This window comes from Pelobates fuscus, chromosome 6 (assembly GCF_036172605.1).
Source record: "Pelobates fuscus isolate aPelFus1 chromosome 6, aPelFus1.pri, whole genome shotgun sequence".
Lineage (NCBI taxonomy): Eukaryota > Metazoa > Chordata > Amphibia > Anura > Pelobatidae > Pelobates > Pelobates fuscus.
Genome location: NC_086322.1, coordinates 283322568 through 283349079, shown reverse-complemented (window position 1 = coordinate 283349079; position 26512 = coordinate 283322568). Strand labels below are relative to the sequence as shown.

Below are 26512 nucleotides of genomic sequence, written 5' to 3'. Positions count from 1 at the left end.
TTAAACGAATACACTTGTCAGCCAATCAGAATCAAGCATGTGTGCGCGTCAAAAAAAACTCTGCCAATCGCTGGCGCTTCCTGCAATCTGAGCCTCAGGGACAAGTGAGGTAGTTTTTAGGTGTCCAGTGTTTTGCCTGATTTAAAAAAAAAATCCATTATAACATTTTTTAACGTTTCTAACGCTATGGTCTGTTACACCTGGGTCTTATACGGTTTTACGGTGTTGAAGCGCCTTTCAGTGATGGAGTCTCAGTGTCGTGGTGTTTCAGGCGGGGCTGCCCCAGGAGAACTTGGCGCCGACGGGCGGGGTCCTTCGTGGCTGTTGTCGCAGGAAGAGTTGCGTGTGTGTTCATGCGGCGTGAGTGAGTCCATTCACCATACAGAGCGTTTTCAGTGCGTTGATTCACGGGTAAGACATGGACTGGGACAGATTTATTATTGCAGACTCAGAGTTTGGTGTGGTGTACTTTAATTTGCCCATAGTCAGATTTATATATTTCAGAAAATATTTTGACCCTTAAAGTAAAAAAAGCAATTTGTGGGTAGAGCAGCCAGTAACACACAATTCAATGGATTTTCTTTGCAGCCTTGTACAGTGGGTACAGATAAAGCACAAATCCAACTAAATGATGGAAAACATGCTGCAAACTGGGAATAAATTAGTAAAACCAAGGCAGTTAGTTGGTTTTATTTATGAATTGAGGGCTTCCTGCTGTATATGAATTATGCAGACTGCAGGATAACACTGTAAATGTGCTGCCCCTGGTTTGAAAGAAGTGGTCTACGTTCATGAATCCTTGGTGATTCTGATTAATATTACATTTTATTAAGGGTGCTCTAAGTACAACCCACCCCAGCTCTTTGATTGTCACTGCCATACAGGTTGAATGAAACTGACCTTAATAATAATGTGGAAGGAAGTGTGAATTTAGTTTTTATAAATTTGGCTAACCTAGTGATAGTTGAGTAGTGAAGTTGTAAACAATTTGACATGAAACTGGGGACCCTAGGTGATATAACTGCTACAGCAAGCTGTAGTGGTTAACTTGCTTATTTTGTCATTTACATAAGCTGTAGGGGGTTACGGTAAAGCATAGTGCCGCTTCTTAAGGTTTGTGATACATTATGGGGATCGACCGATATTGTTTTTATTTTTTTAGAGCCGATACCGATAATCTGTAAACTTTCAGGCCGATAGCCTATAACTTGCCGATGTTCTGTACATTTACCATTTTGAAAAAATAAACTATTTCTAAAGGTAAATGCACAAAATATACATGCCACATGTAGTGGATGCAGTGTGTTTAGACAGGGGAGCTGTGTGTGTTTGTCTGGTGGATGCAGTGTGTATTTATGTAGTGCGTGTGTATATAATGAAGGCAGGGTGTATTTATGTAGTGTGTGTGTATATATAGTGAGTGTGTAGTGTGTATATATAGTGAATGCAGTGAGTGTGTAGTGTGTATATATATATATATATATATATAGTGAATGCAGTGAGTGTGTAGTGTATATATATATATATATATAGTGAATGCAGTGAGTGTGTAGTGTGTGTATATATATAGTGAATGCAGTGAGTGTGTAGTGTGTGTATATATATAGTGAATGCAGTGAGTGTGTAGTGTGTGTATATATATAGTGAATGCAGTGAGTGTGTAGTGTGTGTATATATATAGTGAATGCAGTGAGTGTGTAGTGTGTGTATATATATAGTGAATGCAGTGAGTGTGTAGTGTGTGTATATATATAGTGAATGCAGTGAGTGTGTAGTGTGTGTATATATATAGTGAATGCAGTGAGTGTGTAGTGTGTGTATATATATAGTGAATGCAGTGAGTGTTTGTGTAGTGTGTGTATATATATAGTGAATGCAGTGAGTGTTTGTGTAGTGTGTGTATATATATAGTGAATGCAGTGAGTGTTTGTGTAGTGTGTGTATATATATAGTGAATGCAGTGAGTGTTTGTGTAGTGTGTGTATATATATAGTGAATGCAGTGAGTGTTTGTGTATATATATATAGTGAATGCAGTGAGTGTTTGTGTGTATATATATAGTGAATGCAGTGAGTGTTTGTGTAGTGTGTATATATAGTGAATGTTTGTGTAGTGTGGATCTATAGTGAATGCAGTGAGTGTTTGTGTAGTGTGGATCTTTAGTGAATGCAGTGAGTGTTTGTGTAGTGTGGATCTATAGTGAATGCAGTGAGTGTTTGTGTAGTGTGGATCTATAGTGAATGCAGTGAGTGTTTGTGTAGTGTGGATCTATAGTGAATGCAGTGAGTGTTTGTGTAGTGTGGATCTATAGTGAATGCAGTGAGTGTTTGTGTAGTGTGGATCTATAGTGAATGCAGTGAGTGTTTGTGTAGTGTGGATCTATAGTGAATGCAGTGAGTGTTTGTGTAGTGTGGATCTATAGTGAATGCAGTGAGTGTTTGTGTAGTGTGGATCTATAGTGAATGCAGTGAGTGTTTGTGTAGTGTGGATCTATAGTGAATGCAGTGAGTGTTTGTGTAGTGTGGATCTATAGTGAATGCAGTGAGTGTTTGTGTAGTGTGGATCTATAGTGAATGCAGTGAGTGTTTGTGTAGTGTGGATCTATAGTGAATGCAGTGAGTGTTTGTGTAGTGTGGATCTATAGTGAATGCAGTGAGTGTTTGTGTAGTGTGGATCTATAGTGAATGCAGTGAGTGTTTGTGTAGTGTGGATCTATAGTGAATGCAGTGAGTGTTTGTGTAGTATGGATCTATAGTGAATGCAGTGAGTGTTTGTGTAGTGTGTGTATATATAGTGAGTGTTTGTTTAGCGTGTGTATATATAGTGAATGCAGTGAGTGTTTGTGTAGTGTGTATATATAGTGAGTGTTTGTGTAGTGTGTATATATAGTGAGTGTTTGTGTAGTGTGTATATATAGTGAGTGTTTGTGTAGTGTGTATATATAGTGAGTGTTTGTGTAGTGTGTATATATAGTGAGTGTTTGTGTAGTGTGTATATATAGTGAGTGTTTGTGTAGTGTGTATATATAGTGAGTGTTTGTGTAGTGTGTATATATAGTGAGTGTTTGTGTAGTGTGTGTGTGTATATATAGTGAGTGTTTGTGTATTGTGTTTGTGTAGTGTGTATATATAGTGAGTGTTTGTGTAGTGTGTATATATAGTGAATGCAGGGAGTGTTTGTGTAGTGTGTATATATAGTGAATGCAGGGAGTGTTTGTGTAGTGTGTATATATAGTGAATGCAGGGAGTGTTTGTGTAGTGTGTATATAGTGAATGCAGTAAGTGTGTAGTGTGTATATATGGTGAGTGTTTGTGTAGTGTGTATACAGTGAATGCAGGGAGTGTGTAGTGTGTGTGTATAGTGAATGCAGTGAGTGTGTATATAGTGAATGCAGTGTTTGCGTAGTGTGTGTATATAGTGAATGTAGTGTGTGTGTATATAGTGAATGCAGTGTTTGCGTAGTGTGTGTGTGTATATAGTGAATGCAGTGTTTGCGTAGTGTGTGTATATAGTGAATGCAGTGTTTGCGTAGTGTGTGTGTGTATATAGTGAATGCAGTGTGTGTGTGTATAGTGAATGCAGTGTTTGTGTAGTGTGTGTGTGTGTGTATAGTGAATGCAGTGTTTGTGTAGTGTGTGTGTGTGTATAGTGAATGCAGTGTTTGTGTAGTGTGTGTGTGTGTATAGTGAATGCAGTGTTTGTGTAGTGTGTGTGTGTGTGTGTATAGTGAATGCAGTGTTTGTGTAGTGTGTGTGTGTGTGTAGTGAATGTAGTGTGTGTGTATATAGTGAATGCAGTGTTTGTGTAGTTTGTGTGTATATATATATAATGAATGCAGTGTTTGTGTAGTGTTCGTAAAGTGAATGCAGTGTGTATAATAAATGCAGAGTGTGTGTGTATAATTAATGAATGCAGGGTGTTTGTAAAATGGGGGGAGGGTGGGCATTTTATTTTTAATATTTATATGTTTGTTTTTTTTGTCCCATTCCCTGGTGGTTCCCCACCAGGGGCTATCGAATTCCCTGGTGCTCTAGTGGCATGTACTGAGCAGTGGGGGGGCCCACAGAAGCTGTTACTTACCTTCCCACCAGCTCCCCTGTTTAAATCTCGCGGTCTGCGTACCGCGCGGAGCGTTGCCATGGTAATCCGTGGCACCGCTCTGCGGCCGCGGGACTTGTGAGATTTAGACAGGGGAGCTGGTGGGGAAGGTAAGTAGCATCTTCTGCGGGCCCCGCCCAGGACCGACCGCTGCGGTCCTGTTATGTATTATCGGCCATATCGGTATCTATGTTGGCCGATACTGATCTTGCCGAAAATACCAAATATCGGCCAATAATATCGGTAAAACCGATAATCGGTCGATCCCTAATACATGACAGTGGTAAACTAAGGAAGATATAGCAATTGTTATTTTCAGGACAATAGGTTCCCTTTATGGCTGCCTATGGCTATGCAAACTCACTTTAGTGAATAACCCTTCATATTGGAAACCAGTGGTCTCAAAAAGGCCCACAAGCTTGATTCTGCCCCCAAGAACTTTTGTGCATCCCACTCCGTGAATAAAATGCCTGTGGTTACATTTAAAAAATGTTCGTTAAAGAGGGCCGTGGCCAACAGAGATCCGACACAGACGTGTTTTTTCCCTGAGTTCTGTCCGCGCTCAGGGTAAAACCGAGTAATAGAGCCACCAAACGTTGAGTTTCCACACAAGAACAGCACTCCCCAATCACAGCAACAATGGGGCGCAAAAATAGAAAAAAATCTCCATCCTGAAACTCCCTGTCAGCCGGTTTTTCGGCTCTTCGAGAGAGAGACCGCGACTGCAACAACATTCCAAAATGACGCCGGAGCCGCAATGCGCACCGGAGCCATCAAAGGCCTCAATGGAGGAGGAAGATCCTCTCACCTCGTCCAGGATGGGGTAATGAATCCAACCTCAGAATCTAGTGAAGATGACGCACCTTTGATGAAGGGAGACATCAAGAGGCTCCTGATTGACCTCTAGAGGGTCTGGCAGGAGGACCTCCGAGTGGCCCAGGCCGAAATTGGAGAGGTCCATGAAGAGGGGGGAGGGAGGCTCACAGGACCAAACACATACAATCCACAGATGACAAACTGGAGGGACTAACCGCCCAGGTTCAACATCTCCATAGAATGGTGAACACTTTAGAAATGCGTTACAGAAAGAAAAATATTCGCCTCAGGGACATACCTCAACAGGTACCCACAGAGACACTGCCTATGTTTCTAAAACGAGATGCTTGCAAACGTGGACATTACACACACCCCTGAACTACCTATGATAATGTCCGCATTCAGAGTGCGGAAATCAGCCGCGGCGCCAAACAGCGCATCCAGAGATATTACTGCGGTGACGAGATATTGCAGCCAGAACGATTATTAGGAATCACTCTCGGGAGATGAAGACCATACAATGCAAGGATCACGCTGTAGTTATATATGCGGACATTCCATTCTCATTTCTGGTAGAGAAGAGGAAGCTGGCCTCGATAGCTAGACGACTATGAGCCCACTCCATGAAATACCGCTGGGGAATTGAGGGGTCCCTTTTGGTGGATAATGGAGAGGAGACCATTACACTGACGTCTGCGGAAGTCCGAGAACCGCTCTTGCAGGCACTGGGATTGTCTGGCAACAACCCGAAACCGAGACATGGGAAAGCGAGGGAACCGCAAGTCTAGCCAACCTCTACAGATCACACACAAGAAAGTGCACCCTCTGTCCAGACACCGGGATGCCAGCCTCGGCACTTCGAGACCACTGAACAGTCCAAACGGTATCAGATGCCTCACTTGAGGCGCATCAGATCAATATGGGCCACGTTCTGGCAACCCGACCACCTCCTGCTCGGAGGCCTGGACTAGACTTACCTAGCAATGATCCCTTCCTAACAGAGTTCCATATACCAAGTTTTCCTCAGCTGAAATGCCCGGTGCCCCCCCAAGTGCCAGCCCAATAACATTATGTTACTAGTAGTTATGTTTTGTTTTTTTCTAATATGTTGATTACTAAACGTTTTTTGTCCAAGTGTCATATACAATGCACAAGGCTTACAATGCTGTCATTAACTTAATAAAAAAAATATAACCTGGACATTTTTTTTCGTTACAAATGTTATTTAATGTTTTTCATTGTTTTAATGAAGTATGCGTATAATATTCCTAGGCAAGCATACTTGCAGTTTAATACATTATACAGAAATACAGCACAACCATTTAATATGTTATATATAATTAGTTACATTGTCTAAGCAGAGTTTTTTTCTTTTTTTTTCTTTTAGACTCCGCTTCAATGGATACCGACTTGTATGATGAGTTTGGTAACTACATCGGGCCAGAACTGGACTCAGATGATGAAAATGATGATGACATGGGAAGAGACGACAGGGATGCTGAAGTGGTAAGATGGTTTTTAGTGAACACATATAAATAGGATTTATACAGAATGCGTCACAATGAGCAGTAACGGTATTAATGAAATCCTCGTAAGGATATTTATATAACAAACAGGATCTGGTCGCCTTGTTGCAATGATTTCAAAACTATAGCCTGTGGACTAGTGGCACCCAGGATCTCAAAATGTGGTTCTGATCTGTCGATGGTGATGCAAGTGAACGTTATCCGTTACAGGATTAATAAATAAAATCGGTCTTGGAAATTCAATGTTAGAGTGAAATTTATGAGTGAACGTAGGTAATGGTGAAGCTGGGAGAAATTATGTCATAAAAGCTGAAATTAACTCACTGATCGACAAATCTGAACGGTGAAGAAATTAAGTACGGGATTCTGATTGTAAACAGTAGATCTATTGAACCAATTAGATTCCAGGGATTCACGTTAGAATTCCAGCAGAGTTCCTTTATTGACAAATGCGAACTGCCTTCATGTCTTGGTTGAATTACTGTGATCTTAGCAAATCAAAAAGTCACATTGGCCAATGATTGCGAGTTTCCTTTCTTTTATTCAGTGCTAGCAATTTATGCAGTTTCATACATTACAAGTCTTTTACCTCTTATGTTTGGCTGGTACAAACTGATTCATCAGGTGTAGACAGTAGGGCTTGTACTATTCCATCTCCGAGAGCAGGTAAACTACAAAAATAAAGAGAAGGTAGGAAGAATGTCTGATAGACCATCAGTAGCAAGCAGATTTAGACTTAGGGCATTGTTTTTACAGCACTCTGAATCCACTTGTATTGCTGAAAGTTGGTTATAGCAGCTGCTATTTCTAAAATCATCTTCTTTGAGATGCTCTCCCCCCCCCCCCCCCTTCAGTCAGTATGGATGATGGCGATATATTTTAATAATATATTTTTAATATATTTATTTTCCTTTGTTGTATTAGTTGTATCATGCATTATATGAGTTGTTTACCCATCCTCAGATGTCCCTTTAACCCCTTAAGGACACATGACACGTGTGACATGTCATGATTCCCTTTTATTCCAGAAGTTTGGTCCTTAAGGGGTTAAACACCTGCCTGTCCTTTCACATTAGCATATACTTTTTTATTATACTTTTTTTTTTCTTTATTTATTCCTAATTGGAGAGTGCTTAGCAGTTTATTTGTATCTTAAGATTTTCATCCATACTAATAACTTGTATCGTACAACTATTTCTAACTCCATTTTCCACCTCGGTACCCTGGCTGCAGGCTGAAGAAGATGAGGATGATGAATACATGGAGGGTCCAGATGAGGACCGTACAGGGATGGAAGTTGTGCTTCATGAAGATAAAAAATACTACCCCACTGCGGAGGAAGTATATGGCCCTGAAGTAGAGACCATTGTACAGGAAGAGGACACCCAGCCCCTTACTGGTGAGAGAGCCATCATAATTAGAAAACTATTTCAACTTCTCTTCCCCTTACCTGCTTAGTACAAAGTTACTGGCTACAGTTTCTTGCCTTTTCTGTTATGTTGAATGGATCCATATATTCTTTCCTTACAGAGCCGATTATTAAACCGGTTAAAGCAAAGAAGTTTTCTATGATGGAGCAGGGTCTACCAACTACAGTGTATGCAATGGAGTAAGTGTCCACCTTCAAGATTTTTTGGGAGTAGCAGCGGGGGTTGGGGTATTCACTCGCTTCATTCATAATCATCATCCTTGTTGTCCATAGCTTCTTAGCTGATTTGATGGACAACTCTGAACTCATTCGGAACGTGACCTTATGTGGACATCTCCACCACGGAAAGGTAAAAATACAATGCTGTTACAGTTTTTACACAGTTGTGAGGGCAAAGTTCAATTATCTTACATTTATAGAATTATATGTTTGCCATTTAAGACCATATTAACCTTTGCTTTTAAAATAACCTTGTCCAAGGGTCCTAAGTGTTCTTTGGCTTGACAATGATCCTTCAAGGGTCAAAACTTTGTCAGGTCATCACACCAGAACTATCTATCTAGTGTGTTGGAGATTCAGTGTCCAGAGTTCAGGGCTCAAACATTCCACACAATGAGCATGCCTTAAACCTTCCAGGTTTGCAGTGGGAAGTAACTTCTGAGGCCTGGCTAGTAGCCCAAGACTTGACCATTTAAGACCAGTTATAGTCACTGTCACCTGTTATGAAAAAGTATTTATATGAGAACTTTGATAGCCACCAAGTAACTTGACATATCCAGAGCAAATAGACTGAAATCTCCCAAAAGATGAGAAAAGTTGCTTTTCACAACTCCACAATACAATAAATATAGAGCATTAGTAAGTACTGACTGTCACAGACCCTTGTGGAAAATGTTGTTCTAGGCATCAACAGCATCTCTACACGATACCAACTGTAGATAGTTTGTTTTGTGAGAGAGGAATACAATCAAGATGTCAATATACTCCTTGTTACTCATTTTAAGGGTAGCACATCCAAATAACTCTGTGTTTGAGCCAACTAATAAGCCCCTCATCTAAAATAGATCTGTAAATAATTTAAGTTACTCAAAAAGTCTGATGGCTTGTCAGGAACCTTCGATTTCACTTCCAGAAACAGACCAGTAATTATTTTAATAGTAAGCTTGTCTGAGCATGAACAAATAATTTTTTTTACTGAAAGGAAAAAAATATTACTTCTATTCCTCACGCTATAGTGTCCCTCACCCCACCTCTAACTCGGTGGCCCTTCTTCCCGTTTAAGATAAAAAATGAAAAGTTTTCCTTTTTCCAGCGCCGTGGTTCCTTCATTGATATGAAGTGGTCAGGTGACTATAGTATTCCTTGAATCTTACTGATCTTTCTTAATGCAACTGGAGAGGGTCTAGATGCTTGCCTGCAAGCATTAGCTGTCCGAATCTACTTCATATTTCATTATTTGTTTATTAAAAGAAATCTCCAGTGCCAGGAAAACCGTCCATTTTCCTGGCACTGGAGGTTCCCTCTCCCTCCCACCCCCCAATCCCCAGTTACTGAAGGGGTGAAAACCCCTTCAGTCACTTACCTGAGGCAGCGACGATGTCCCTCGTCGCTGTCTCCTCCTCCGCGCCGCTCCTCCTTCTTACTCCGTCGGCCGGTTGGCGAGACCCATCCCACCCACCGGCCGGGGAGACCTAATGCGCATGCGCGGCGATGTCGCACATGCGCATTAGGTCTCCCCATAGGAAAGCATTGAAAACAAATTTCAATGATTTCCTATGGGGATTTGAGCGACGCTGGAGGTCCTCACACAGCGTGAGGACGTCCAGCAACGCTCTAGCACAGATAATCTGTGCTATAGAGCAGGAAGTTCCCTCTAGTGGCTTTCTAGTAGACAGCCACTAGAGGTGGAGTTAACCCTGCAAGGTAATTATTGCAGTTTATAAAAAAACTGCAATAATTACACTTGCAGGGTTAAGAGTAGTGGGAGTTGGCACCCAGACCACTCAGATGGGCAGAAGGGATCTGGGTGCCTGGAGTGTCCCTTTAAGCAGGGTCTGTTTTTCATATTTAATTGTGGCATTAAATATGAACTAGAAATCATGGAGTCGTAAGTGTTGACTTTTACAGTAAATGTTATGGCTGACCAGTTCACCAATTCCAGCCCTTACATGAATCTTAAACCACTGAAATATGTAAACAATAAATCTCTCTAATATAATTATTAATATTTTCATCTTAATACAACAGTATTCATTTAATTGGATTTTTGTGTGGATTTAAAAAAAAAATAAAAATGTTGTACTGTACTTTCTATAGCTGCAAACCAATTGAGCGATCCGATTAGAGTTTTGTTGCTTTGCTCTTCAGGGACCTTCTGTGAAGTTCTGTGAGCTTCAAAGTCTAAAACATTTTTGATTGTCTTGCAATAAAGTTCTTTGGTTTAATATACTGTATGTTTCTTACACTGCAATAGTGTGACTTCACAGTGCTAGATTATATAAAACAAGATCCCTAGCTGTTCCAGAACTACAACTCCAGTGATGCGCTAGCAATACTAAGGCTGTCCGTGCATTAAAGGATTTGTAGTTTTGCTTGCTGCTAGGTATCTGCCTTTTGGGCCTATTGTATATATGGTGGTTGTGGTTGTTTAATATTAATCTGATTATGTTGTCCATTTCCACAGACCTGCTTTGTAGATTGCTTAATTGAACAAACTCACCCAGAAATTCGGAAGCGTTATGATCAGGATGTAAGTAGCGTCGCTTCCTCTCTTTTAATGTAATGCAGTACGTATTCTATTGAGAGCTCAGTTAGCCAGTGCACCAATTGTAGTACCATATCACTTTGTTTTACAAGTTATATTCCTATCCGGGTCCATTTAACAAGCAGCATTAAAGGGACACAATAGTCACCTGAACAACTTTAGCTTAATGAAGCAGTTTTGGTGTATAGAACATGCCCCTGCAGCCTCACCGCTCAATCCTCCATTTAGGAGTTACATCCCTTTGTTTATGAACCCTAGTCACACCTCCCTGCATGTGACTTGCACAGCCTTCCATAAACACTTCCTGTAAAGAGAGCCCTATTTAGGCTTTCTTTATTGCAAGTTCTGTTTAATTAAGATTTCCTTATCCCCTGCTATGTTAATAGCTTGCTAGACCCTGCAAGAGCCTCCTGTATGTGATTAAAGTTCAATTTAGAGATTGAGATGCAATTATTTAAGGTAAATTACATCTGTTTGAAAGTAAAACCAGTTTTTTTTTCATGCAGGCTCTGTCAATCATAGCCAGGGGAGGTGTGGCTAGGGCTGCATAAACAGAAACAAAGTGATTTAACTCCTAAATGACAGTGAATTGAGCAGTGAAATTGCAGGGGAATGATCTATACACTAAAACTGCTTAATTAGCTAAAGTAATTTAGGTGACTATAGTGTTCCTTTAATGTCTGTTCATATGCCTAGGATTTAAAATAAATAAAGTGGGATGGGGTGGAATGTTCTAAAAGGTTTTAAAAACCTTATGTGGATAACCGCTCTCCCTAATAAATATCCCCTTCTTAAAAGAAAACTAGTACTTGTTCCTTTTATCTATTAACCAGGTATTATGTTTTGTTATAGCTCTGCTACACAGACATCTTATTTACAGAACAAGAGGTAAGAGATATAATGATTAGCTCATCTTGTTTTTGCAAAGATTTAGCAAACATTAAACTTTTTTTCTTTTCTTTTTTCATTTTGGCGGAGTATAAATTTTCTGTCCCTGTCATGCAAAAAGTCCTTCTTCATGTTTGTATTGTTTGCTAAATTGCCCAGATCCAAAGCGCACCTTTTGCCATTCATATTAATGAAGTAGGCAAGCAATGGACAGTGATTTATGGCCTGTCTCTTTACACATTTCAATCAAATCAGTCAAGTTGCTGATTCATAAAGTTACTATCCCTGGTATATTTCACAAACCAATTTTTAGTACATTATTTAACTGTACTCTGTTGTTGGTTTTTAATTTTTTTTATATTATTGTTTTTGATCCCTTTCTTTCCTTTTGATATGAACTGTCTTACATCTCAGAGTCAGATCCCGGTCCCCCAATGCTGTCGTTGATTAAAGGAACATTCTAAGCACCGTGTGACTTTTTAACATGTTTTCTGTATTCTCGTCTCCTAGAGAGGGGTTGGTATTAAGAGTACGCCTGTGACCATCGTTCTTCCCGACACAAAGGACAAATCTTACCTGTTCAATATTATGGACACACCAGGTAAGATGACACCTATCTTGCTCTATCTCACTCTATCTCGATAGTTACATTTCCACTACACTCCCTATCTGATGTGATTGGCTTACAGGAAGAGCTATTTTAGACATTTCAAGGCATAAACATCTGCTGTGGCTGTAGTGGTTATGTTGATGGGAGTGTCCTGGCCTCCTCCCCCTAAGGAGCTATAGTGTACCTTTACTGTAAACATTTTCCGTAATAGTCTGCTTCTGTGAATATTCTTTATTTGCCACATTTTAATTGCTTAAGTTGACTAAAGTAGAACTGAAGAAAAATGCAGATTGTTTTTAGCACATGAGGTTGAGAGTAGTAAATGAACCTTTTATAACTGCGAGTACGTCTCTTGTATCACCAGGGCATGTGAATTTCTCAGACGAGATAACTGCTGGATTTCGGATCTCCGATGGGGTAGTGCTCTTCATTGATGCAGCAGAAGGGGTGAGGTTATTGAATATATGGATATTTATATCGACACTCAAATTTTGGTTTGAAAGCGCTGCGGAATAAGCCGGCGCTATATAAATACCAATAATAATAGTAAATGGGAATTAGAGATGGCATACTGAGAGATTTGAATGTTTTCTCCCAGCTTATTTCAAGTTGTGTAGCTCTGCGTGGGAAAGTGGCATTGATCATTTGCTTGTTGTAATTTAGAAAGGAAAGTAACGTGCTTTAACTCTGCTTAGGTTGCCTTTTAAAATCCGTATAAAAAAATACGTCAAATATTTATTTTTAACATTCCTGTTCCTTCGAGTAGTCATTGTATGTGGGTATATTTACATCAAATGCAAGCTATTTAAAGATATTACAAGATATGTAAAGGTATATGGTACAGACAGTTTCTGGGTCTTGTAATGATGAATATAATATTTTTTTTCATGCCACCTCCTCTTTGTGACACAGCTGTCTATTCTGACGTTCTCTTTGGCAGGTGATGCTGAACACAGAGCGCCTGATAAAGCATGCAGTACAGGAACGCTTGGCTGTCACAGTCTGCATCAACAAGATAGATCGACTCATTCTTGAGCTTAAGCTGCCTCCCACAGATGCCTATTACAAGCTGCGACACATCGTGGATGAGGTTAACGGCTTGCTGAGGTATATCATGCCTTTCTACTGTGCCCCTTCCTATGATACACTGCTGGGGGGTGGACAAATGTTATATCCCGTCCACCTCCTTTATGGATTGTTATTACACAGCAGTCTGACAAGTGAGTCAACACTTCCCACTGAATGTGTCATGCAGCTGTGGAATTGAAAAACCCCATGCCCAAAAGTCTATCCTTCCATAATGCATATTCTTTCTCACTAAAGTCAACCCTCCCCATACAGTACAAGTAAAGACTGCACTTTTATTTTTAGGTGAACACTATGCACACCTATGCAGGTTTTTTTAATCTTATTAATGTTCTTTACATTTTTAAATAATGATTCATTTAGCGCTATAAGCCCACCTCACCTGCTTCCCCTGCCAACCTACAATGTTCCCCACAAAAAATATAGTTGTAGATTATGTTTAATTAAGGTTGTCTTGAAGTTGTAGTCCAGCTGTTGGCTTTCTATAGAAGTACGCTGACAATGGAACTACATTTTAATTAAAGGGATACTATTGGCACCCAGACCGCTTCAGCTCATTGAAGTGGTCTGGGTGTACTGTCACCATCCCCATAATCCTGCAATGTTAATTATTGCAGTTTCTGAGAAGCTGTAATAATTACGTTCAAGACTAAGACTGCCTCTTGTAGCTGTCAGACAACCACTAGAAGCCCTTCCTTCTTGCTAGGCGACATTTGGTTGCGTAACTGGCGCTGGATGTCCTCACGCTCTGCATGAGGACATCCAGCATCCGTAAAATCCTCATAGAGGGCATTGCAGCAATGCTTTTCTATAGGGGGGGCATAATGCGCTCAGTGCGCATGCTCATTAACGCTCCCGTTATTTGACGTTGGATTGGTCGGACAGCCGACCCAGCGCCGAGGAAGATCGGCACTGGAATAGGGTAAGTACAGGGAGTGCAGAATTATTAGGCAAGTTGTATTTTTGAGGATTAATTTTATTATTGAACCACCATGTTCTCAATGAACCCAAAAAACTCTTTAATATCAAGCTGAATATTTTTGGAAGTAGTTTTTAGTTTGTTTTTAGTTATAGCTATTTTAGGGGGATATATGTGTGTGCAGGTGACTATTACTGTGCATAATTATTAGGCAACTTAACAAAAAACAAATATATACCCATTTCAGTGAAACCAATATAACATCTCAACATTCACAAATATACATTTCTGACATTCAAAAACAAAACAAAAACAAATCAGTGACCAATATAGCCACCTTTCTTTGCAAGGACACTCAAAATCCTGCCATCCATGGATTCTGTCAGTGTTTTGATCTGTTCACCATCAACATTGCGTGCAGAAGCAACCACAGCCTCCCAGACACTGTTCAGAGAGGTGTACTGTTTTCCCTCCTTGTAAATCTCACATTTGATGATGGACCACAGGTTCTCAATGGGGTTCAGATCAGGTGAACAAGGAGGCCATGTCATTAGATTTTCTTCTTTTATACCCTTTCTTGCCAGCCACGCTGTGGAGTACTTGAACACGTGTGATGGAGCATTGTCCTGCATGAAAATCATGTTTTTCTTGAAGGATGCAGACTTCTTCCTGTACCACTGCTTGAAGAAGGTGTCTTCCAGAAACTGGCAGTAGGACTGGGAGTTGAGCTTGACTCCATCCTCAACCCGAAAAGGCCCCACAAGCTCATCTTTGATGATACCAGCCCAAACCAGTACTCCACCTCCACCTTGCTGGCGTCTGAGTCGGACTGGAGCTCTCTGCCCTTTACCAATCCAGCCACGGGCCCATCCATCTGGCCCATCAAGACTCACTCTCATTTCATCAGTCCATAAAACCTTAGAAAAATCAGTCTTGAGATATTTCTTGGCCCAGTCTTGACATTTCAGCTTGTGTGTCTTGTTCAGTGGTGGTCGTCTTTCAGCCTTTCTTACCTTGGCCATGTCTCTGAGTATTGCACACCTTGTGCTTTTGGGCACTCCCGTGATGTTGCAGCTCTGAAATATGGCCAAACTGGTGGCATCTTGGCAGCTGCTCGCTTGACTTTTCTCAGTTCATGGGCAGTTATTTTGCGCCTTGGTTTTTCCACACGCTTCTTGCGACCCTGTTGACTATTTTGAATGAAACGCTTGATTGTTCGATGATCACGCTTCAGAAGCTTTGCAATTTTAAGAGTGCTGCATCCCTCTGCAAGATATCTCACTATTTTTGACTTTTCTGAGCCTGTCAAGTCCTTCTTTTGACCCATTTTGCCAAAGGAAAGGAAGTTGCCTAATAATTATGCACACCTGATATAGGGTGTTGATGTCATTAGACCACACCCCTTCTCATTACAGAGATGCACATCACCTAATATGCTTAATTGGTAGTAGGCTTTCGAGCCTATACAGCTTGGAGTAAGACAACATGCATAAAGAGGATGATGTGGTCAAAATACTCATTTGCCTAATAATTCTGCACTCCCTGTATAGTAGTTTTTTTTTTTTTTTTTTTTTTTTACTCTTACACTGCTGCGGAGTGGGGGCGCAGAGGGAAGTATGGTTTTAGGAATACAGATTTGTATTCCTAGCGCTATAGTATCTCTTTAAACTCTTCAAGTGTCAATAAAGCTCAGCAGTATATGTCTTAAAGGGTTAAAGCCTAACTGGGTTCCTTGGACACAGTTTGAAAACTTGCTGTAGTGTGTTGGTGCTAGGCTACTCCATTAAAGTATTTTAGAATGCGTTGTATTTATATAGGAATGAGTCATATACAGCTTGGATTGTCCTTTTAATGCCTTCACTATTTTAGAGAATGAAAAAAATGTGAAAGTAAAATGATGCCCTTCCATGTTTGTGTTCTGTGAATATAGATGATGGCTGTCTCTGACTCTTCTTTATACCTTTCTTGTAGCATGTATTCGACAGATGAAAATCTTATTCTTTCCCCCCTCCTTGGGAATGTGTGCTTTGCCAGCTCCCAGTACAGTATCTGTTTCACCCTCGGCTCATTTGCCAAAATCTATGCAGACACATACGGTGAGTATCGGAAATTAAAGACCGACTTTATATTTAGCCATTAAAGGGACACTACAGTCACCAGAACAACTACAGCTTAATGCAGTTGTTCTGGTGAGTATAATAGTTCCATTCAGGCATTTTCATGTAAACACTGCCTTTTCAGAGAAAACTGTCCTTTTCGTTGTTAATCTTTTTTATTTTTTTCTGTGAGGCAGGTGACATAAATTATCAAGAGTTTGCAAAACGACTATGGGGTGACATCTACTTTAACCCAAAAACGTAAGTACCTTGTAATATAAAGCTGAAAATAAGTCCTGGTAATCTCGAACAAAGTAATATAGTTTAGTAGTAGTGGTTGTTGTATTAGTGGATTTTTTTATTTATTTATTTTTTAAATATTAGCTTTTTAAATATCACAAACCTTTTTTGCAGGGCTTTACAATTATACTGTATGTATGTATAATCTATAACAAGTATCTGATGAGTTGCCTTGCAGCTCCTTCCGATGGTTATAACTCAGATTATGGCTCCCCTCTATCTGTTGTATAGCTTCCTGTTATCGGACTTTCATAAGAGCCATTTTTGGACGGGGAGTGGTTTGATTTTGTTTCTGATTTTTTTTTTTCTACAGTAATAAGATCTGTAGAGCTGTGATGCTTGTATGCTTCTAACTTATCCTCAGATAATGTTATTCTATTTTATATCATTTTTTTTTTTTTATTGCCAGCTAATGCACAATTGTTGTAATTCATGTTTTCCATCTCTTTCCAGCCGCAAGTTCACCAAGAAAGCCCCAACCAGCAGCTCCCAGCGCAGTTTTGTAGAATTTGTCCTTGAACCACTTTACAAGATTTTGGCTCAGGTCAGCACTAGTGTTTTATTTATTGAGATATATATATATATATATAATTTTATTTTTTTTGTCTCTTCTCTTATTCTGTATATTTCTTTCTGGGTGTTTAACTGTCTCTGGTTTCCATTATTCTGCAGGTTGTAGGAGATGTAGACACTACTCTACCACAGACCTTGGAAGAGTTGGGGATCCATCTAACCAAAGAGGAATTAAAATTGAACATCCGGCCTTTGCTTAGACTTGTCTGTAACCGCTTCTTTGGAGAGTTCACAGGTGAGTCATAGTAGCACAGTCGTTTATCTGTCTACCTCCATCTCGTTGTTGTTTTTTTTTTTTTGTTCTATCCTCAGTTTAACCACCCTGCCTTGTTTGCTTCTGTCTCACTGCCATCTTTTTCTCGATAGGTTTTGTTGATATGTGTGTCCAGCATATCCCTTCCCCCAAGGCCGGAGCTAAAGCGAAGATTGAACACACCTACGCTGGAGGCATTGATTCTGAGCTGGGAGAGGGTATGGGTGAATGTGACTCTGATGTGAGTAAGGATGAGACTTTATGATGAACATATTATTGTATTACAACTATGGCAGTGGGACTTTATTTTTATAATCTTATGTTGTTTCACTCCATTAGGGACCCTTGATGTGTCACACCACCAAGATGTACAGCACGGACGATGGTGTTCAATTCCATGCATTTGGACGGGTGCTTAGTGGGACAATCCATGCTGGACAACCAGTAAAGGTACTTGGAGAGAACTACACACTGGAAGATGAGGAGGATTCCCAGATCTGCAACGTAGGAAGACTGTGGGTGTCTGTGGCAAGGTGAGTGTGTGGATTATCATGTGAGGCAGAGAAAAGTAGGACCTAAAATCTTTAATATGATCTCAGTAATTCTAATTATTATTATTTTTTTTTTTCAATATCGGTTTTGGTGAACTGTGACGGGGCTGTTGACGTGTAGGTCTGTCTTCTTCAAGTCCAGTTTGCTTCTCTATCCAACTCAATGTGACCTTTCTCCCTCTGCAGATACCACGTCGAAGTAAACAGAGTTCCAGCTGGTAACTGGGTGCTGATTGAGGGGGTGGATCAACCGATTGTGAAAACGGCTACCATCACTGAACCTCGGGGAAATGAGGAGGTAAAGAGCAGGGCTAGCAAAGGACTCCTCTTACTTGTATTTTGAACACTAGCTAAGGAGCTATAATTATTGACTCTTCTCACATATATATCTTACCAGACCGCAGTAATTTCAATGCACTCTTGATATGCTTTTTTCCACAAAAAAATGTACCTATTATATTGTAGGAATGTCAAACTTGGCCACGTAGCTAAGATTTTAGGAGAGATTTCTCTAGCAACAGGTCACGTTAGAAATATATTGTACAAGTGCTGTTCGTGCTTTGATGTCTGTCATCTTGTCCTGAAATTAGAACCGGTACATCTTAGATTTCCTTTCAATTAAATTTTTTTTTTTATCTCCCTTTAAAATCCTGATATAAGCTCGTAATTCTTGGGCGTTTTAAAGGAATAATGCTACAGTTTTGCTTCTCTTGTCATTTTAGGCGCAGATCTTCCGGCCGTTGAAGTTTAATACCACGTCTGTGATTAAGATTGCAGTGGAACCAGTTAACCCATCAGAGTTGCCTAAAATGTTAGATGGGTTGAGGAAGGTCAACAAGAGCTACCCTTCTCTCACTACCAAGGTACCCTTTCCACATGTTCCTGACCTTTAGATTGTTACAGTATCTGCTTCATTTCCTTAATGCACCATCCCTAACCTTCCACACCACAACGTTCAGTTGTCCTATCTCAGGGTCTTTACTTCCTGATGGTAATAACCAAGTGTTGGCTTTCTGTGCTTCAGCTCACCACCTTTATCTTATTCCTTACTATGTCTTCAACTGCTGTTGTACTCTGTTCATGAATCGCATAGCAATGCAATATGCATTAAACAGGATATAATAATCTGTCCCGCTGTGTTGTGGATTTGTGGTTTTGGTTTTTGTTTAGTAATAAAATTGCATGTTCACCTTGGTGAACATCTCTTTGCTAGCAGTAACCTAGAAGTGTACGTGTCCCTTTTACACCAGCATTAATTAGTTTGGCCTTGTCTGTTCTTGTTTGAGTACAGGTTGAAGAGTCTGGTGAACATGTTATTTTAGGCACAGGAGAGCTGTATTTGGACTGCGTAATGCACGATCTCCGAAAGATGTATTCTGAAATTGACATTAAGGTGAGAATTGGAGTAAATGAGTGCGGAGAACAAATGGGTGCTACCCTCAGGACATGGCTAATATTGTAATGGTCTTTCAGGTAGCAGATCCCGTGGTCACATTTTGTGAGACTGTGGTGGAAACGTCTTCTCTGAAGTGCTTTGCTGAAACACCAAATAAGAAGTAAGAACCTGGAACTATATTTATATCCCAGCTGGGAAGACTCTTGAGTAACTTTAATCTCTTATCAACCAGCTGCTTTCTTTTGTTCCTATCTTCATATTTCTCTATTTCTGTTTATTTTTTCTATCTTTCCATATCACGCACTGTTAAAAAAAAAAAAAAAAAAAAGCTTACACATTTGTTCTCTTGTTTGCAGGAATAAAATCACAATGATCGCAGAGCCCTTGGAAAAGGGTCTGGCTGAAGACATTGAGAATGAAGTAGTGCAGATTTCCTGGAACAGGTGAAATTTGGAAGCCGGGTCTGGACTTTGTAGAGAAAATAGAATAGATCAGCTCTTGAACTGAGCATTGTATGGTGTGATGTCAAATGGAAGACGATGTTTGTTTTATACAAACCCATTTGCTTAAAATAATTTTACTTTTATATAGAATTTAATGCAATATTCGGGTCACATCCATTGGTCATCAACCATACTTTGTATGAAAATTATTGAATGTTTTTTTATGATTCATTTTAAAGTCTGTTTTCTGGTTTTAACTTCCTCTGAGTGGAGATGTTTCACAAAAATCGTATTTAATCACAATCCCAATGTTCATGACCTGTGTTGTCAAGCATAAAATAAGACAAGCTATTAATAAGACATTGTTCAGGAAAGATACTACCATGTTAATAAAAGACTGGCTGCAGTGCCATCTTTAATATTGATTGGACCATGGGCAAGCATTTGCTTAGGTCCCCCTTGACCCTGCCCCGTTTACCACGCATTAAAGACTCCCCTGACTGGCTGAACTGTGAGAGGACATTACTCATTTTTTTGTATCACTTTTTATTCATATCAACCATTTTTTGTCTCAACAGGAAGAAGCTAGGAGAGTTCTTCCAGACTAAATATGACTGGGATTTGTTGGCTGCTCGTTCTATCTGGGCATTTGGACCAGACACCACAGGACCAAACATTCTTGTGGATGACACATTGCCCTCTGAGGTGGGTGCCATGAAAAAAGTCTTGTTGTTTGTGTTTTCAGCCAGCCAGTAGAGCCTTTTATTTTCCTTAGGACCTTCAATTTACAAAAGGTCTACGCAATTGACATCACACACACAAGCACTGCTAATGCTTTAAGGCTTTTCATAGACATGCATAGAATTTACAGACTGCTACGATTGCCAGGCATGCACCTTTGATCTGCAATTCTTCTCTGTGAGAAGCGTCTGATGGCACCAGAGATAATCCTGTATACTGAGCTTATCATGCAGGTTCAGGCTGCTGAGAGGCATCTGTACCAACACTGGTTAATACATTTTTTTTTTTTTTTTTTTTTTTTTTTTAAACTTGGCGTTGTCATTGGCTATTAATGTATCTATGCCTTAAAGGGACACTCCAGGCACCCAGACCACCTCTGCCCATTGGAGTGGTCTGGGTGCCAACTCCCACTACTCCTAACCCTGCAAGTTTAATTATTGCAGTTTTCTATAAACTGCAATAATTACCGCGCAGGGTTAACTCCACCTCTAGTGGCTGTCTACTAGACAGCCACTAGAGGTAACTTCCTGGATTCTAGCAAAGATTTCCTTTGCTAGAGTGTGTGAGGACCTCCAGTGTCGCTCATTTCCCCATAGGAAAGCATTGAAATTCTTTTTCAATGCTTTCCTATGGGGAGCGCTAAGGCGCATGCGCGGCATTGCCGCGCATGCGCATTAGGTCTCCCCGGCCGGTGGGTGGGATCAGTCTCGGCCGACGGAGACAGTAGGAGGAGCGGCGCGGAGGAGGAGCCGGCGACGAGGGACATCGCCGCTGCCTCAGGTAAGTGACTGAAGGGGTTTTCACCCCTTCAGTAACTGGGGATTGGTGGGTGGGAGGGAGAGGGAACCTCCAGTGCCAGGAAAACGGATTGTTTTCCTGGCACTGGAGATTCCCTTTAACAAAGTGCCAAGTATTTTGCAAGGCATTGTAGGGTGCAGCACCCAGAATAGTGTGTGTCTGGGTATTCGAGCCCGTTGAACAGAATTGCACAATTTTGCCACCACAATGTATAGACTGCATTTTAACATTCCCTTGAAGTTTATCTACACATGCCCACTCTTAAATTTTATTCTCACAGGTTGATAAGGCCTTACTGGGGTCTGTGAAAGACAGCATTGTACAGGGATTCCAGTGGGGGACAAGGGAAGGGCCACTATGTGATGAACGTGAGTATCTGAGTGGATTATCTTTTGTTTAAGTTTATGGAAATTACAAAAATGCTAGATTGTTTTTTTTTCTTTCTTCTTAAAATATTTCTTCTCTCCTCAGTCATCCGGAATGTGAAGTTTAAGATCCTCGATGCTGTTATTGCACAGGAGCCTCTTCACCGAGGAGGGGGTCAGATCATCCCCACTGCGCGCAGGGTGGTGTACTCTGCCTTTTTGATGGTACGGTTTTCTTTTCGCATAGTCTTTTCATGTCATTTCCGACGACACCTATATTGCTTTCGCTGTAAAAAGAAACTGTTTTTAAGACTCTGACGATAAGTACTGTCTAAACTTCTCCTATTTTAGATTGTCCTCCTTGATTTAGACTGTGCTGGACTCAATGTAGTACAAAATGCACATTTCTCCACCTATGATGGGAATGTCATATCACCCTTATTATGTATATAAAACTCTTAAACATTGATATAACTCTTGATCAAAACCTTCAGATACTTACCAGAGCACGGGATAAATTAGTTGTATTAATTATTCCTTTTCACAAGGAGGGTGATAGCAGACCTCTAGGGGATACTCAGCAAACATACTATAGCTAAAGTCGTATTCTAAATGGGGAGTCAGCAGAGATGGACAAACTCGTAAACCTGTTCCATGATACAGTCAAACCGATTATAAGGTCTCGGACCATTGGCTTCAAAGTTCACATTTTCTACTGACCAATACTCCTTAACTTTCCTACATTCCTACAAAATCACACAATAAAACTCCACTTTTATGATGACATTCTCAACTACTTTTTTTTTTCTCTTCTCTATGCTGTGGACCATCTCTTTTTCCATCTTTTCTTTTTTCCCTTCTATTCAATATATATATTTTTATTTGCCTTTTTTTCTTGTCCTTTCAAGTATAAAGTTCATTATCACAACTGTTCCATTAGTTTTTACTATTGACACTTTTGCATTGTAGCTATTGATACCTCGTGTTCCTGTAAGAGTCTTTTAAAAGGGCACAGTTTCTGCTCATTGTTTATTTTTATGTTTTTTTGCTTTTTCCCCCCCTTTAATAGAGTACTGCAAGTCTTATAGAACTAGATAAAAACAGAATTTAAAAAAGAAAATAATAATATAGTATGCAGCTATGAACTTACGGTTATCAGCCGAACTCAGACAGGAAGTACCACAGGCACCTGACACAACAAGTGTCGTATACAGTTTGAATTATTACCAGTGGGTGGCGCTCGCGGTCTTCTGTCACCATAACCGCTTTTGCACTCTGTAGTGTCTAGCGTGTCCCTTTAAATACATTCTGGAATGAAAGATCGTCAGAATAAAATGATAAAACAAATACCTCTGTATAAACTTGTTCGCCTTCCTGCAATATCTCTTCCAACTGTACTAAATAAATCAGGAACGTAATAACTGTTAAATTCTACAGACTGCTCGGGCTAGCTTTGTATAATGCATGAATTGTGGGCATGCTCTGTCCTATGTAAATCTGAAGCTGTCATTAGGTGGATAAACAGCCGCGACTGATCCTCTGGAAATTCATATTCCTATGCCAAAGGGGAAATATACAATTCTGCAGGGCTCGGAGCAATAAAATAAACACTTGAACAGAGCTGAATGTTTTCAAATCTCCTGTAACAATTTCTTTTATCATTGAATACGTTACTCTCTGTACAACTGTTCCTGTCTCTCTGTAACCATTTCTATATCATACACCGATCACTACTTCTTTTCACTCCGTGGGATTTATTTACTGTACTTGAAATTGATGTGATTTGGCAAAAAAATTATAAAATAAAAATGGCAAAGTGTAGGCAAAAATTGCTGAACTGGAAAAAAAAAAAGAATCTTCAACTTTTTCCATGAAATTTCTCTATGCCCAAATTTTGTATTAAAGTTTTTTTACTTCTTTACTGTGTTCTCATCTGCCTCCTTTTTTCTCAATTTTCCATTTCTTCTTCCATTCCTAACATCCATTATTTTTTTTTTACATCCCTATCCAGGCAACTCCACGTCTCATGGAACCATATTACTTCGTAGAAGTACAAGCCCCCGCAGATTGTGTGTCTGCTGTGTACACTGTTTTAGCCAGGAGAAGGTGTGTCTCATCAATTTTTCTTTTTTTTTTCTCTTTCAATTATTATTGTAAATTAGTGTTTTATTGCAATCCAGGAGCACATGTAGCAAGCAATACAATGGGACACACAGGTCCGTATGAATAAACAAATGACAGGTTTGTAGCCACACAGGGCTATTAAATTATGTCTGGAAATAATAAGGAAGAGTGTCAATTTATTATTTTTGCAATTTTTTTTGTGTGATTAAGTTTCTAGTAGGTCTTTAATCTTTTTCTCTTCCTTCCAGAGGTCACGTCACACAAGATGCCCCCATACCTGGATCTCCTCTTTACACTATCAAAGCGTTCATCCCAGCAATAGACTCATTTGGTTTTGAGACAGATCTGCGTACACATACACAGGGACAGGCTTTCTCTCTCTCTGTCTTTCACCACTGGCAGGTACGTTGAAAATGTGTAAAAAGCCTTCCTGAAGAGCTTAATGCACCTCTGTCACCTTTTCAGGTTTTTTGCATACTTTGCAAAGACTCCCTAGTGGTGACATTGCCGCTTAGTGGACTCTGGCACGGAGGTGCAGCAGAGGTGAGTTGTAGTTACCTGATGGAATCCTTTGTGGGTGCTGCTACCTTCTTTTTTCAGCACCTGGTGCTTCATCCACCATGACCCACACCAGTGCTGTACTTTTGCACATGTACAAGAATCCAGCCAGAATGTCCATGGAGGGTCCCTTGAGAATATGCGTTCCTCCAGAGACCATGCCCTAAGTGACAAAACTTGACAGCAGAAGCTCCATCTTTTGTCAAGTTTTGTCAACTTGAGGATTCTATAAAAACATTAAAGTAGTCTCTGCTTTGTCGTGTATATTTTGGCTGCGTAAGAATTTCAATCACACAGTGTTTATGAACATTTCATAAAGATTTAATCTCTGTGAAATTAGCATTTTTTTTTTTAATATTTTTTTTGGGCACCAGTGTATAGGCTAAAACATGTTTGTCTTTGAATTGAATATAACATTGCTCTTCAAATATAGATGGACTAGAGATTTTATGGTCCATTCCAATGAATGATCATTTTGAATTTTGATGGTTAAATATCTGGAGAGCTGCATGCTGCAGTCCATTCTTGGATCTAATAAAGATGTGCTTTAAGCTGAAAGAACACACTATAACAAATGATTTCCTCTGTCTTATGATAGATCGTGCCTGGAGATCCACTGGATAAGAGCATTATTATACGACCCCTGGAACCACAGCCAGCTCCACACTTGGCCCGCGAGTTCATGATAAAGACAAGACGTAGGAAGGTATGAGAATGGGGAGAGCGTCAGATACTTGGGGGGAGGGGGAAGATTTATTCTTTTAGATATTCTTCTAGAATATGAATTAATACTTGGAGGGACCTTTTTAGTCTATTCCTTTAAAAATATTCTTACAGGAGCACTCTCTAACATTGTCCTTGTTTGCTTAGATGCATTTAAACTTCGCATTGAAGACACATGGCGCATGACCATTGATGCTAAAGTGCCACTAGATGGCAGTGTTTTCTGACAAGTGTAATTGCTGCTGTTTCCGAAAACGGCATTGTTTTACATTGTTTTCTAAAAGGGACAAGATTTATGCATCAAAAGTGATTCATTAAGATGCGGTAGTTTTGGTACACAATGTCCAGTTTTAAGCTATATTGTAAAAGCGGTGCAAGCTATTGATTTTGTATATGGAATATTCTTTGTTTCTACCCTGTTTTCTTCATCGAGTTAACCAGATACCTATGTTATTCATGCCGCTGCCATAACTATACATTTATAGATTTGCTTGATATTCTGTTTTCTTCTAGAGCAGAGGTTCCCAAAAGGCAGATTCCCTAATGTTGTAGACCTACAACTCCCATGATGCTTTGCATACTTTGAAAATGACAAAGCTTTGTGGAAGCTGTAGTTTTAAAACCTCCGGGGATCTACCTTTTGGGCACCCCTGTTCTAGAGTATATCAATGCTCTTCCTCTAATCCACAAGTTAATTCACTATTCCCCATGTTTATTCCTATCTTCCCCTTGTTGCAGGGCCTGAGTGAGGATGTAAGTATCAGTAAGTTTTTCGACGATCCTATGTTGCTGGAATTGGCTAAGCAGGATGTGGTGCTAAACTACCCTATGTGAGGGAAATGAATGGGAACCATCAAAACATCAGCATATTCTGGTCTTCAGTCTATCAGATGTCATGCACCATTCTACACTGGGTCACAACAGAAGTCTGGGTTAGTTGCCCCCTAGTCCTGACCTGGCTGATATCATAAGACTATTTTTTTTCCTGCTGAAGACCTGCTTATGTGTAGAAACATTGTGTTCCACTCAGTCAGAGGTACAAGAAGGTCCAGTGTTCTTATTGCTTTTCTTACGGAACAGAAACGAAACTCTTAACCATTAAAAGGTTAACATGATGATGTGTACATATTGTTTATTTTTACATTTTAAAATAAACTTTACAATTACTTCCTGTGTTTGACTTTTCTATTGCAATCCATCTATCGTCGACAACAGTTTACTAGATGTAAAAGCTCATTGCTGGGTGATTTATTTTGTCTGTTTCTTTATTTTGACAATCAGGGCTTGAACCAAAGTTTTGTGCTATTTCCTCATGCAGTCTAGAATCACAATATATATAATTCCTGAAAGGGACACTATAGTCAACAGAACAACTAAAGCTTAATGTAGTTGTTCTGGTGTGTATAGCATGTCGCTGCAGGCATTTTAATGTAATGTACATTGCTGCCTATGGAC

At 39.9% G+C, this 26512-nt stretch overlaps 1 protein-coding gene across 1 annotated transcript; it reads left to right on the top strand.

Annotated features, from left to right (window-relative positions):
- Nucleotides 1-326: 326 nt before the first annotated feature.
- EFTUD2 (elongation factor Tu GTP binding domain containing 2) lies at nucleotides 327-26230 on the top strand. Its single transcript, XM_063459319.1, has 28 exons — nucleotides 327-411; nucleotides 6302-6420; nucleotides 7674-7839; nucleotides 7971-8049; nucleotides 8143-8218; nucleotides 10553-10618; nucleotides 11486-11521; nucleotides 12032-12122; nucleotides 12496-12578; nucleotides 13072-13238; nucleotides 16108-16232; nucleotides 16430-16493; nucleotides 16986-17076; nucleotides 17205-17340; nucleotides 17472-17599; nucleotides 17698-17891; nucleotides 18096-18207; nucleotides 18632-18772; nucleotides 19201-19302; nucleotides 19383-19465; nucleotides 19662-19748; nucleotides 20327-20453; nucleotides 21568-21655; nucleotides 21759-21877; nucleotides 23664-23758; nucleotides 24025-24178; nucleotides 24933-25040; nucleotides 25796-26230. Exons 2-28 carry the CDS (start codon nucleotides 6313-6315, stop codon nucleotides 25889-25891), a joined length of 2922 nt encoding a protein of 973 aa, XP_063315389.1. The 5' UTR covers nucleotides 327-411; nucleotides 6302-6312; the 3' UTR covers nucleotides 25892-26230.
- The last annotated feature ends 282 nt before the right edge of the window (nucleotides 26231-26512 follow it).